Source organism: Chiroxiphia lanceolata, chromosome Z (assembly GCF_009829145.1).
Source record: "Chiroxiphia lanceolata isolate bChiLan1 chromosome Z, bChiLan1.pri, whole genome shotgun sequence".
In the NCBI taxonomy this organism is placed as follows: domain Eukaryota; kingdom Metazoa; phylum Chordata; class Aves; order Passeriformes; family Pipridae; genus Chiroxiphia; species Chiroxiphia lanceolata.
This window is the reverse complement of record NC_045671.1, coordinates 31,085,059-31,099,145: the sequence shown is the minus strand read 5'-3', so window position 1 is coordinate 31,099,145 and position 14,087 is coordinate 31,085,059. Positions and strand designations below refer to the sequence as shown.

The 14,087-nt window shown below is 36.8% G+C and overlaps 1 protein-coding gene across 1 annotated transcript in view; it reads left to right on the top strand.

Moving 5' to 3' along the window:
* Positions 1-11,250, top strand: part of WDR70 (WD repeat domain 70) — a 130,124-nt gene extending 118,874 nt beyond the window's left edge. The window contains exons 16-18 of the mRNA XM_032675240.1: positions 1,677-1,793; positions 2,148-2,310; positions 10,471-11,250. Coding sequence (XP_032531131.1) covers positions 1,677-1,793; positions 2,148-2,310; positions 10,471-10,555 — 365 coding nt within the window. The 3' untranslated portion in view covers positions 10,556-11,250. The remainder of the gene's footprint in view (positions 1-1,676; positions 1,794-2,147; positions 2,311-10,470) is intronic.
* The last annotated feature ends 2,837 nt before the right edge of the window (positions 11,251-14,087 follow it).

The window sequence follows — 14,087 nt, the reverse complement described above, 5'->3', positions numbered from 1 at the left end:
CAACATCCTTGACTGTAACATTTTGTGTGCATTGTGTCTACGCCATAAAGAACTTCTGTGACTTTTAAAAAAAATTTCCGCTAAAAATCCAATAGAACTTGTGTGTTCAATGGCATTTATAGATGTCACTGAATGATACAGGTCCAAATTATGCAAATATTCACGATTTTATGACAGAGTTCTAGCTGTTGAACTGGTTTTTCCACATAATTTTGAAACTAAATAAGGATACTTTCATATAAAGCAATGTAGAAAAACGTTTTAAGGATTTGCTTAGCAAATTTTTAAGTTTGTTGCATATTTTGGAAGCTTTTAAGAGGTTAGATGTCTGTCTTTTAAGTTTAGAAATAGAACTGGGAAGAACTAAAGATCTCTGAAGTGCTTTTGCAATGTGAACCAATCCCTTTTTCCCTTCTCCTCATCTTTTTTTTTCTCTTTTCTTTAGACTTTAGTTGCTCTTTAATATCAGAATTGCCTGTAATGGCTGCTTAAAATGCAGCAATGTTGTTTCAAGGGATTAAGTGTCACTTCTGACACACAGGAATACACAGCTTGGGTTTCCCTTAGACAACCTTGACTCCACAAATGGCAAAAGCTTGGATCTGTGCATTAGTCACCTGAGATGCTCTATGGAAACTCATCAAGCTTAGTGGTTGCCAGAAAATTGTCACAGGCATTTCATACTTCATGAAATCTGCAAAAATAAAACCTAAACATTTGTTTCCAAGAGTTTGCTGCTGTGTCACCTGGCTGTGACTTTGCTCAGTCTAATAAGTTGAGCAGGCTTACAGAAAAAAGCTGAAAACTCGAACTGATTCAGGTCCCTGAATACTGCCTTCTGGTTTTTTTATTCAATATAGAGATGAGGTTCCTAAATTTAAGATTTTTTGGTTATTTTTAGTCTTTGTTGGATTGTTTGACCCCTACACAGTTTCCCACATTTTGGGAAACAGCAGCAGTGAGCACATCTGAATGAGAGCAAAACATTACATCAAGAAAACCATGTCCCTCAATGTGATACTTCTTTGTTGCCGACAAATGAGTTTCTTGTCTGAGTGGACCTAAGCCATTACTGTGATTGAAGGTGCTGTAACATGTTTATGAGGAAAAGTAAGTTTTCAGTCCTGACAATTTAGCTGAATTGTCTCAGTTATGAGTATTTTTCCAATGGTGATTAATCTTATAATTTAAGAAGGAACATGATTGTGACTTTAATATGCATAAGATTACATTTGGAGTCATTGAGTGGTTTCCACCCCACGCTGTTTCAGATCTAAGAATGTATCAAGAGCTTTGTCATGTTCTTAGAATATGAGAAAGCTGTAGAAACATAAAAAAGCAGAAAAAAGCAACTGGTTGGTCACAATGCTGATGTTGAGAACTGAATGACAGAGGAATGAATTAAATATGCATAAGCTGTACATACAGTATTTCAGATGAGAGGCTCCTGCCTGAAAGAACCCTGGTATCTGGCTGCTTTCATCTTCGAAAAATTCAGCAGAAAGAAACCCTCCAAAGTACACCTCAGTAGACCACTGTTTGTATATGGAAGAACTGCGAGGTTGCTCCTGTCACCTTTTCCATTGCAAGAAAGAATCCAAGTCTTTGTATTTAAAACCTTAAAAAGGAAATGGAATTTCTAACATTTTTTTTTTCTCCAAACTGTGACCCTTCAGCCCATGCACTTCCAATGTTCCGTGAGCCACGACAGCGAAGCACCAGGAAACAGCTGGAGAAGGATAGGCTGGACCCCCTGAAGTCTCACAAACCTGAACCTCCAGTAGCAGGAGCGGGTAATCTAGGCATAATCACTTCAGACTGTTGTGTGCCAAAGGGACATCATGCCTTGGTTCTGCAATCCTTTTCAGTTTGTGTGCAAACCTTTTTGGGTGGTGACTTTACCCTATAGATGTATGGGCAGTGTACAGCACCATAAGACATTGATGTCTATGATTGGAGTGCTAGCCTGCAAAAAATTAATAATCACAGTGACTTACTCTGAGTTATATAATCAGAGTATAGCATAATCACTTGCGTGAACGCAGCTCTAAATTAGACTCCTCCTATAGTACTAAATAACTTATTTGTACCAGACCACTGTTACAGACATTTCATATTTCTTAAGTATTCTTCTCCTTTTGCTTCAGGTCGGGGTGGGCGTGTTGGAACCCATGGAGTCACCCTGTCATCATATATAGTCAAGAATATTGCACTGGATAAGACAGATGATAGCAACCCTCGAGAGGCTATTTTACGTCACGCAAAGGAAGCGGAGGAGAATCCATACTGGGTTGCTCCGGCATATGCTAAGTAAGGAAACAATTTAAAACATAAGTAATATTTGTGGAGGCCAGTGGGAGTTCAGTAAAAACAGAAGAGACGTTTTTAGTGGTATACTTTGCCTTTTTTGGATTGCTACCACAAATACGTAAACCAAGAGTATACCATACACTTCTATGAAGATGAGAGTTTACAGGAGGTTAAGTTACTGAAATTTCACATTTCCATTTTTAAAATGTACCTTTCAGTGCTAGAAAGTTATTTTAAAGCTTTCTAAGTTATTAGAGTTTAGAATCTTCTAATCAATATCTGAAATTGCAGTATTAATAGAGTACTGTTGCATTGACATAATGGGATGATTTTCCAATATACCCTCTAGTTCTGACTGATTCTTAGGTTAGACCTTCAGAATAAGTATTTGGTGTTACGACAGCATATTCTAGATGATTTCTTGGCTCTCGTAAGTTTTATCTGAAAGTTTCCTACATGAGGACCTGCGTAACTGCTTGAATGACCAAATTTTAAGGGTACAGCAATATTAAAAATTGCACCGATAAAATCTCCTACCAAAAATTCAGCATAAAGAACTAAGTTTTCAGTTACATAAATTAAAAAGCTTCATCAAGATTTTTGTAGTAATATCTTGGTAATCCCACAGATGGTGATTTACTCAATTTAAATGGTATGAGTGAATGTGGTATTTGTATGTATGTGTTACAATGAAAATTGTGCAATATGCTTCTAGAATGCTTTCTGCCAAAGGGTTTTTTTTCCTAGAAATTAATGTATTTCAAACAATTAAATAAATACATTCACAATAATGCTAAAATAAGTGCTAAATGAATGCGTTTCATACTACTGAACAGAAAGTACCACTTTAAAAATTACTGGCATTGTCATATTTTATTATCATTGATGGGTTTTTTGCACAAAATATTCTGTCAAGTAGTGTTTTCAAAATGCCTAAGGAAAACATTTTGAAGACATGAAATAGTCTTCACATAACAGTCTGCCAGTAATGAATTGTTTTTGTTTTTTGCAACCCAGTGTTCTATCTCTAAGGCTGTACATGCGCTAGTACTTTACTGACTACTTTCTTTATTGATGTTTAGCTCTGCAGTGAAACAATCACCACCTCTTTCCAGAAACTTGAAATATATTAAGAATCACAGCTTATTTCTAATAGTGATACTTGCTTTCTGACTTGGTCCACACGTTCACAAAAACAACTAAATCACTGTTCCAGAGCAGCTTGAGAATGTCAGTGAGCCAGCCTGGCTTTGGCTGAATAGTAATAAGTATGGCATGCTGGTAATGGATAAGTATGGCATTTGATGTTGTACATCAAACCAGTGCACTCTTGGTACCAAAGAAGGGACATTGGAAAGCCTAATTCTCTAGCAGTTTTTGTAATGAATATACTAAATATTGATTTTTAATTGTTTGAGAGTTCATGTTTGCTAGAGATGAAATATACCTGGAATGTGTAGGCATCTGGTTTTATTTGAGGTATCCATGCTCAAAAGTAAATCACACATTCCATCAGGTAGATAGATACCTCAGTATCTTAGTAACTTCGTTGATTGCATATTAAGTTTCATCCCTGACACCTGCAGTGTAGTAGACATGAAAGTTTTAAAACAAAGCTGTGCTACAGGAGTCTTACTGTGTCAGGTGGCCAGATCTCATTACAGTTCCTTGTTAAAGATGTGGCTGCAGGGGAAGAAGAGAGCTGGCTGAGAAGTGGGCAGGATGCAAGTCCAGACTGCTATTAACTTACACACCAGACGGTGATAAGTATGTGGGGGAATTGGACTGCAGCCAGCAGCATGCTGCCTTCATGATTTTGTCAGCTGATAAATCTCATGCTAGTAAAGCTGCCATCATCCTTGCTTTAAAAGCTTGACTTTAATATGTACTCTATGCAAACAGCATTTTAAAAATTATCTTTATTATTATTATTGTTGTTGTTATTATTGGCTAAGACACTGAAACGCAGAAACTTTATTATTGTGTTATGTTCTTAAATTTCAGAAATGGGAGTCTGTATTATCAGCCACAGAAAGTTGTGATAATTGTATCCTATGTGTGACTTTATGGAGCATGTATGTTTAACCTGTATATAATGCATCTTACAGTTGTACTTACAGATTTATATTTCATAAAATATGCAAATTGCAAATAATTGATATAAATTATCACGTAATACTGGTTTGTATACTGGATAGCTGCTTTAGCTATAGCATAAGATTTACTGTAGGGTTAAGAAAGGTGAAATTCTGATATATACTTAAAATTACATACTGTCTTAAGGCCTAAAAACCATGCATCCAGTATGTTTCATTTTTTTAAATGATGTTTATTCTTTTACTACTTTATTCTTCTGCTACCAGTTTTTCCACATTTCTTGTAGTAAATTTTCACTTAAACATGATATAAAACTATCCACTTGATATATCTTTTGTTTGACAATGCTTTTGGTCTCGTGTTGTCTAACGAATGGTTATTCACATAAAGTTCTTCATTCTCCTTCTTCAGAAGATGTCTAAGGAAACTATAGTTACTTAATTTTTTCCAGTGATAATTACTAAATAATTTTAGACCAAGAAGACTAAGAAATGCTCATTTTTTTGGTTAATCAGTTTTCATAACTGGGAATAAAATGACTGGGTTAGAGTTCATTTGGTCCTGGTGCTTAGGTCATTTTGAATAAGATAACTGATTTAATGCTTTTTTAATTGTATTTGAGGGAAAGTGACTTTTTACGCAGGCAGATAGTGATAGCATAAGGGGGAATGGCTTTAAACCAAAAGAGGAGAGATTTAGTTTAGGTGTTAGGAGAAATTCTTTTCTCATAGGGCAGTGAGGCACTGGAGCAGATTACCCAGAGAAGTATATCCCATCTCTGTACGTGTTCAGCTTGGATGAGGCCCTGAGCAACCTGGTCTAGTGGAAGGTGCCCCTGCCCAGGGCAGGGGGTTTGGAACAAGATGATCTTTATGTTCCTTTCCAACAGAAAGCATTCTATGATTCTATGATTTTTACTTCAATAAATCTTACAAGAAATACATGACTTCTACTGTTAGTTTATGCACTCTATGTAAAAATGCATCCTTTTTTTTTTTTGAGTTAAAGGTGCCTGATTTATTCTTGAAGCCAAATAGCCATTTGCATTATTTATCACTTGAAAATTCTTTCAAGCTTGTTATCATTAGCATGACCTTTCCATTTCTCCTGACATTTGAGCCAGAAAGGAGGGGGAAGTACGTAAGAGGCAGAAGGATGGGTGAAAAAAACAGATGCTGCTGAAAAGGATACTGGGGATGATAAGAAGTACATGCTTAATCAGATGACATGTCACAGAAGCCCAGTGTGAATAAAGTGTCAAATAAGATCTGATCAACACAGCAGAAAAGTCATAATGGATGAGGATAAAGAAAAGATCCTGAGATTTCTCAGGAAAAAGCTTGTTAGTAACCTTGGCAAGAGCCATTCCAGTGGAGTGAAAGGAAAGGAAGGACAGATTGAAGATTTCAAGTAAAGAACTACAGGAAAGGAACTTGAGGCATCAGTTGTAAATGTTTGAAAATTACATTCTTTGTGAGCTGTTTGTTTTAACACAGCTGTACAGATATACTATAATGACTTCAGATGTCCCTCTGAAGCATCAGCAGGAATTACTAAGCATTGTAGCTGAGTGCCTAATCAGGCCCAGATGCAGCTCTCTTATGTACCAGAGGGAAGATGAGGGTGAAATTTCCCTCCTCACCAAGGTAAACCAGAATTCTTGAAAATACCTTTCAGTTCAGTGAATTTTGCCCCTATTTTGCAGTCTTTGTCACTGCTCCTTGTCCCAGGCAAAAAGGAATGACTTGAAGCAACAGTCGGTAGCTGTGCTGTGTTCACTGAAGTTTTTCTCAAGGGCAGTACTGGTGTGTGAAGTGTTAGTCATGTAGTTTCTCGAGTATCTTTAGTTGAAAAATCGGAACTGAACAGAATGTTTTGTAACAGTGACCTTGTTGGCATGTGTTCATGTATTTACCCTAAATATATTTTTGTAAATTGGTAATTTTGAGAGGTAGGTCCCTGAGATTCAGAGTAGAGTCAGAGTGGTTGGTGGGGTAGAGAATAAAGAAAGGACCTGATGCTGAAAACCTTAACTTTTCAGTTTCGAAGTAGCCTTTATGACACGATTCTTGTTTCCAAGCATGCTTTAAAGTCTTTTTCCTTTGTTTCAGTGCAATATAAACACAAATTTCAAAAGTTACTTTGACATGAGTCACATGTTGTGATATGCAGTTATCATCTCCAGCTGGTTTAGCTGCAGCAGTATTATTTATCTGCTAGTCTATGATCCTCAGATGTCAATGAGCTACTTTTATTGGATCCCTGAAAGGCAACAAAGAAAAACAACCCATAACTAGAGGGATTATGGTGACTCTAAAGCGGTTTACATGGCCTCTGGAAATTTTCTAGGGGTCTGCATGTCTGAATATGCTGAAAACCACTGAAATAAAAGAGAAGCAGATAGTATAAATAAATCATGCTAGTTTGCTTTCCCATTTTTGTTTGCAGCTTGTTCCTGTAACCCACAATAGGAATGCATTTTTCAGTGTATGAGATACTGGTTTCCGCTGACAGTCATGTGGAAACACAGGATCACAGAATAATTCAGATAGGAAGGGAATGCCTGAGGTCATTTAATCCAAGCTGCTGCTTAAAGCATATTCACTTAGATGAGGCTGCTCAAATCCAATTAGATTCAGGTTGTTCAGGGGCTTGCCTAGCTGAGGTTGAGTGTCCTCAAGGATGGAGATCCTACAACACCTCTCTGGGCAGCCTGTTATAGCAATCTGGTTGGCAGAGGCGATATGCCCGTGCTAAATCCATGATGGCTGTTCCTTTCCACCTTCATGTACCTGGAAATGCCTCCCATGGGGATTTGTTCCATAGCCTTCCTAGGAAAAAAGATTAAGTAGTTCCTCAAATCCTCCTTTTGCCCTTCACAAAGATGATGGTGATTGCCTTTTCTAGTCCTTGAGACCCTCTCCCAGTCACCATGCTATCTGGGAGAGGAGAGAATGCCCTTGCAATGACATGGGCCAGCTCCCTGGCTACCTGTGGATCCACCCCATCTGAAAGCATGGATTTTTGCATGTCCAATGAGCTACATACTCTCTGCCATCCTCTTGGTAATGTCTCGCTCCCTAACAAAGATTCTGCTGGTAATGTGGGGGTCCTTGGAGGCGTGAGGACAGACCTCAGGGAAAATGGAGCCAAAAAAAACCTTGGGTGTCTTGACCTTCTCTACATGCTGTGTTAGTGGTTTACCTGCTCCATCAAGAACATTTTCCTTAGCATTTCTTTGACTGTCAGTGTAGCTGTAAAAGCCCTTAGTGTTACCTTTCACGTTTCTTTTCTGTTTCAATTCCTGCTGAGCTTTGCCTCTCCCAGCTCTGTTCCTACACGTTCACGTAATGCCTCTGTTCCTCTTGGCTAAGGTTGCCCCTGCTTCCTTTGTCTGTGTTCTTCCTTTTTGAGGTTCACACTTTATCTTGGTCAGATCCATATGCATCCATACAAAGCTACTGCCAAGCTTTGCTTTCTGCATATGAAATAGAATCTGTTTTGAGGAGACTGCTCTCAAAGATCAATCAGCTCTCCTTGGGCCCCTTTGCCCTCCATAGCAGTCTCCCATGGGATCTGCCAAGCAGATCCTTAACGAACTGAAATCAACCCCTTAAGTCAAGAGTAAATAAAATTGAGAGATTTGATGGGGAAAAGAACACAGCTTTCCACATGTATTGTTTAGCCTTCAGAAATAAAAATACTTCTAAGTAGTAAACTTGTTTTGATAATTTTTGTATAAATATTAATCATACAGCAAACTCCCACTATGCTAGCAGCCTCTAGTGCAGTTACTAAGCAGAAAAATTTGTCTTTAAATTAAATTAAATGATCACTACTGATAAGGCAATAACAAAAACTAAATTAAATGATCACTACTGATAAGGCAATAAGAAAAACAGTGTTATAAAATGGTCAGACATATGAATCACCCTAGGTGCCCTAGTTATGGCTGCATAGCTTCGGGAGGTGGAACAGTTTACATTTCAGCCAAGCTGAGGCTACAGCTATTTCATGGTAATTTTAAAAAAGCGAGGTAGCAAGCAGACTTGATTTCCTCTTTATGTTATTGCTTTAGCTGGATAGTGCTAGATTAGGCTACGGGTTTTTTTTTCCTTCTCCCCTCACCCCCAGTTTTGCTGCACTCAGTAGCACACTTAGATTAGCTGAAGTTTCTGACTTTTTTTGTGTGCCACTCCTATCCTGGAAAAAACATAGATTCTGCTTCTTGTTTCATGAACTTATTCATTCTTCTAAGCTGGAAATTTCTATCCAAATTATGACAGTTGCAGGTTTATGGTCAGAAATGATAATTTACACTTGATTAGTTGCACTTTACTAATGAACATCTCAGTAGTGATGTGATCCTATTTAGATACCTTTCATATGTTGTATTAAAAGGAAGGTACAGTGTCAAAATGGACTCAATAAACTTCTGTCAGTATGTTCTGAAAAAAGGAGAAGAAGATTCCATGCATTCTTCTTCTTCAGTAACTAACAAAATTCAATGTTTCAGCCAATAAAGCCTTCATCCCTGGTGTCTGTTTTGGATTGAATGTTGATTTTTTTTCCCCTTTTTTTAAAAAAAATCCTTCTTCAGTGATGGGTTAGGTAGAGTTTATGTAACTATTTTCTAAGGAAATATTTTAATTGGAAAATATTTTTTAATCTTAGTCATGATTTCCATGGACGGTAAAATGACTCCTCTAACTTCCGTAGTATAGGTCCTCATCTGGGTACAAGGTCTGCTTGGAGGTACTGGAACCTTCGGCCTGCACCCAGGGACCATGTGCCAGTGAGAGTTCAGCAGTAGGGCCATCTCTGGGACATCTTAGTGTGTTCCTTACCTCCATGGCAAGCTTGGAGGATGGAGGAAAAGGCAGGCCAATAGAAAGATCCTGTATTTAAGGGGAGCTGTCTTTGACTAGTTTTAGTGAATTTAAATCTGTTTGTGCCACATATTTAAGAAGTGGAGAATCCTGGTCTTTAATAGGTGATTGCTTGCTATTACTCTTCAAAGGCAGAGGCAGCATTGAATTATGCCTATTGTGTTATGTAAGGCAGACACAATATTGTTAAGATTTTTGCATTTTGTAGGGTTTTTTATAGTTGTTATAATAATGGCATTTCACACCCTTAAACTGCTGTAAAAACATTAATTAATACATTAATGAGATGATGACTGCCTTGGCTGTGTTTTATGCTTTGTCATGTCTGTTTTAACGAGAAGTTCAGCACAGCCAGCATCGGTAATCCAGGAGGTTCAGCTCTGCAGTGATTGTGCTGAGAATTAAGTTGGAAGAGGGGACCCTGCAGTGACTAAAGTGTAAAACAGGGGAACTGAATGTCCAAACAGTTTATTGAATTGCTACTTGATACCGTGTTCGTTTAAAAAGTAATCAATAATTATTTTTATAAAGTTTAAGTGGTATTTAAAATACATGTAAACAGTGGAGGAATTGATACCATCAAGCTTGACTGTAGGATACACTGTGTTGTCATATGAAGATCATTAGGTTTTTTTATGTTACAGTAGTGCTGGATAAAGTCTCTGGAGGGAAAGCTGCTTTTTTCATGCATAGACTTAGTCAGAAACCTGGCTTAGCTGTTCTGTTTTCACTTACTGGCTGCTGTCGTACTACAGTGTATCAAAATGGAGGTTTCTTTTTAAAAAGTCATGGAATGAGGAGACCAGTGGCTCCAGGTTTCTAGCATTGAATTAAATGTAATTTTTTCTTGCTTCCATCTTAATTTTATTCATGGAATACAGATAATGATTGTGAGCTGATGAGGAAATAATACTTGCAAAATATGTGTGTTTGTTATGCTTGTTTGCCTGTGAGCTGCAGGTTTCTTCAGTTCTCAGGAGGTTAGTAGATATGTTAATGTCAAAAATAAAAATGGGTGAGTCTAGAATGCTCTTTTATAAAGTATATATCTGTGTATATATTTATATATATATATATATACACATATCTTGTTTGTGTCTAGTGCCTGTCTAATGAAGTTTCCGATGAAGTATTGTAGTCTGACCACTATTTTAATCTTTTTAATGTTTTCTAGAACACAGCCAAAAACGGTTTTTGCAGAAGTGGAACCAGAAGATGATGAAACAGACAAGCCAGAGTGGAAAAAACGTAAAATTTGAAAAAAAAAAAATTGGTTTAAAGAAGAATGTTAGAGCATTTGAGACAACATGAAACATTTATTTATTTTGGGTAGTGGATCAAAATTTGAAAGCAAAAATTACTTCTGTTTATAAAATTTGCTGCAGTATAAAAGGGGATTGTTGTACTTCACTGGCTTAATCTCAGATCTGAATTTTGTAATGAGGAATTGATTGTGCAAATAATTCCTCTATGTCAGTTACTTAGCTTTGTGTTTGGAGTGAAAAATATTTCTTTATAAATAGTGAATTCATTATATCACAAAATGTTTTTTTTTCGTTACTGCCAATCTTACAAATGCTGTGTCATGACAGTGTTCAATGATTTTAAATAATACCAATAAAATAATACAGTTTCTCAGAGTCCTTTTTATTTTTTCCAATTAAGAGCTAACAAATTACTTCGTTCTTTACAAGTGCAATGAAGTTTTGATTAATTATTGTGGAATATTCCTGGTTAGTTAATTTGTGTGTTCACATGAGTTTGAATTCAGTTCACACTCTGTGAATTTTAGAAATCATATTTTCTAGTGTCTATCCTTCTTTGCCTGGTATTCTTTTAAATATGTGTAGTATCTCACAGTAGTATTGAATACAGCTTTTGTTTTTAAAAAATGTAGAATAGGAATGGACAATTACATGTTTTGATTTAATAAAAATAATATATTTATTGCCTAGTTGATGCAGAATTGTGTGCAGTTTAGTATGTATGGATGAGTTTTAGAATAGAGTAGGTCTGTGTAGTTAATACCAGGTCTTTATATGTATTGACTTTGTTGTGTGCCTGAATTATGTACATCTGCCTCACACTCCCTGAAGACTGATACTGTTATAAAGTGTTTTTTCTAAATACTGAAAGTTCTTATTTTTTAACACAAAATTGCAATTCTGATTGTCATAAAGAGAAGGATGGATTTAAAACTAATCTCCTTTAGAGAAGGATAAAGAAACCTAGGTTAGTTTTAGGCATTCATGTTGTGATTATAGTAATACACAATATGCTAAGTATTATGATTATAATAATATCCAATGCAACAAGCAGTCTGCACTTCCACTAAGAATAGAGAGTAATAGACATCATAAGCAATCAAGCTTTCTTATTAATAGATTCTGAAGGCATATTTTAAGACTATATTTAGCAAAGCCCTTAATCACCCTCCTGACCTCAAGAGCGTGGTCCTGATAGTCAGCAGAGCTTAGATCTCTTTTTTAAGAATTGCTCTGCATCACTATTTCATTGTATGATTCCCTTTTCAAAGCTTATCTTTCTTTTTCAGTTATAATTTTTATACTTCAGTGAAAATAAAGCCTGACTTCAAAAGGTATAATGAGAAGCATTGGCATAACATTCCCACAATAAAATATTTCCACTACTTTCACTAGTGTAGTGTTTTGATAAGAGTGGAATTTCACTAAATAGTCCACAAGTTGTCTTTGACTCTCTTAAAAATACTCTAATATGTACTTATGTATCAATGTTTAATTTACAATTGCAGCTGTAATTTGTAGAGTGAAGGATTGAATACATAGGTGGACAGTAAATGGAGGACTAAAGGAAATTCCAGATGAAGAGCAGCACTTGTTAACAAGATCTGCTGAAGATCTCCCTATGCAATGCCCCCCTCAGCAAATAAACATAAAATGGCATTGCTGCATTTAAGAATACCTTTTGTCTTATTTTTCATCCAAATATTGCACTACAAAATAAAGTATTTTCAAAGAAATTTCTACAAAATCTTGAAAAATAATTTTAAAGGATTAATATGTCCTTGATTTTAGGCTGAATATTAACATTTCCTTTGTTAGTTGTTCACTGAGGCAGTGTGGCTTAGGGAGCAGAGCTGCAGGGAAAGGCAGATGAGAAAAAATGTTGCAGCTGTTCTCCGAGCATGAGAGGAGCTTCTCCTTTTATGTTGTAATTCATATCAACTGGATCTTGTTTTCTAATTCTTAAAAGAATTAGTTCTGTAAGTGAACACTGCAAAAGTTGTTAGAACTTCTCTAAGTATTCATCCTTGTCACTTGCAGTGATTAATTGTCCTGAATGACTGTTCTAGCAGCCTAGAATTTAAAATGGTGCCTGTGCAGATATGTGTTGAAAAGACTTAAAACTAACTTAGGTTGCATTAATACTTTGGCTCTCGGCTTGGTTCGTATGCAGTAGTCTTTACACTGGATTTTCAGGCATGTTCACCAACAAGTCAAATATTATCACATTTTTAAAAGCAGTTTTAAATCTACAACAGCTCAATGGTAAGAGTTAATCTAATAAAAAAGAAGGTATGAACGGTCTGCTTGACCACACTTGTGTATGGTCAGGCAGTAAACTCTGACTCCAGCCTTTGAGTTGTCCAGGGAAACATCCTAATGTTAAAAATATTAACATGAATAAATACTTGGTATGACAGGTGCAAACTGGAATATGAGAAACTATAGTTGTATGAATTTTTTTTTAAATCTAATTTTCTTATAAACTTTGCAACAGTTTTAGTAATTGCCAAGTTGTAATCTCGGTCCTCTGTCTGTCCAAATTTAGTGTTAAAGTGGCCAGATTCCATGTGGGCTTTTGTTTCCACATTTCTGACACAGGGTGGGTTTATTTTGTTTGCTTGCTTCCTTGGAAGACTTGTTTTATTGCGTGCAGAAAGGCTTCCATGGTCCTTTCTCCAAACCTGGATTCTTCTGTGCTTCAACATGTTTCTTTGTAGCAATTTATGGTCTTCAGCCCTTTGCGCTAATGACAGTTGTGGGCCAGCACTGAGGTACTTCTGGCCTGTCCATAGGGCCAAGGCTCTTCCCGTCAGATCATTGCAGCCCACCAGCCACCTGTCAGCCTGTTTTCCCATTCCTTGTTTGTTGCTGCTGCTGTGACAGAGGTCTTAATTTGACTCTGTAGTCCTTTGTCTTGTCCTGTCCTCCTTATTTCTGGGCTTATCTTGTTTTTTAAGTCCTCTGCAACACATGAGAAGATTGGTAAGTCCTGGTGCTTTTCCATCAAGTAGTTTGCTACTTACTACTTAATGATTGTTTTAAGTTCCTCTCTAGTCTATTTCCTATAACCTATAGTTTACTGAAGATGATGCATTTCCCTCTAGTTTTTTTGATTGATAGCAAGAACTGTGAATTCGTGTCCAGAGGTCTTCAGTCACTGGTTCCTTGCTTATGACCACATGCTTCGTTTGATGTTCTTTGTCGTGCTTGCCTTTTCTCTGTTGAGCTGTAGAAAATTATGTTTTATGGGAATAGAAGCCATCATCCTTTATCCTATCAGTTCAATCTCTGCTGGGCCCTGAGGAGTGTTCTGCAATGAGTGGCATTGCTGCCGCAAAGTGCCCTTCTCTTGGTTAGATGTTTATCTGTCAGTTTCTTTGACCTCTGATGCCTTTGGGGGTGTCCAGCTTGAGGCATTTGTAGCTCACATCTTCCTTTAATACTGAATCATTAGAATTTTGATGTGGCCTGTTAGTCACAATAGTATTGCAAAATCCCTCTTTTATTTGTTCGTGATACTAAA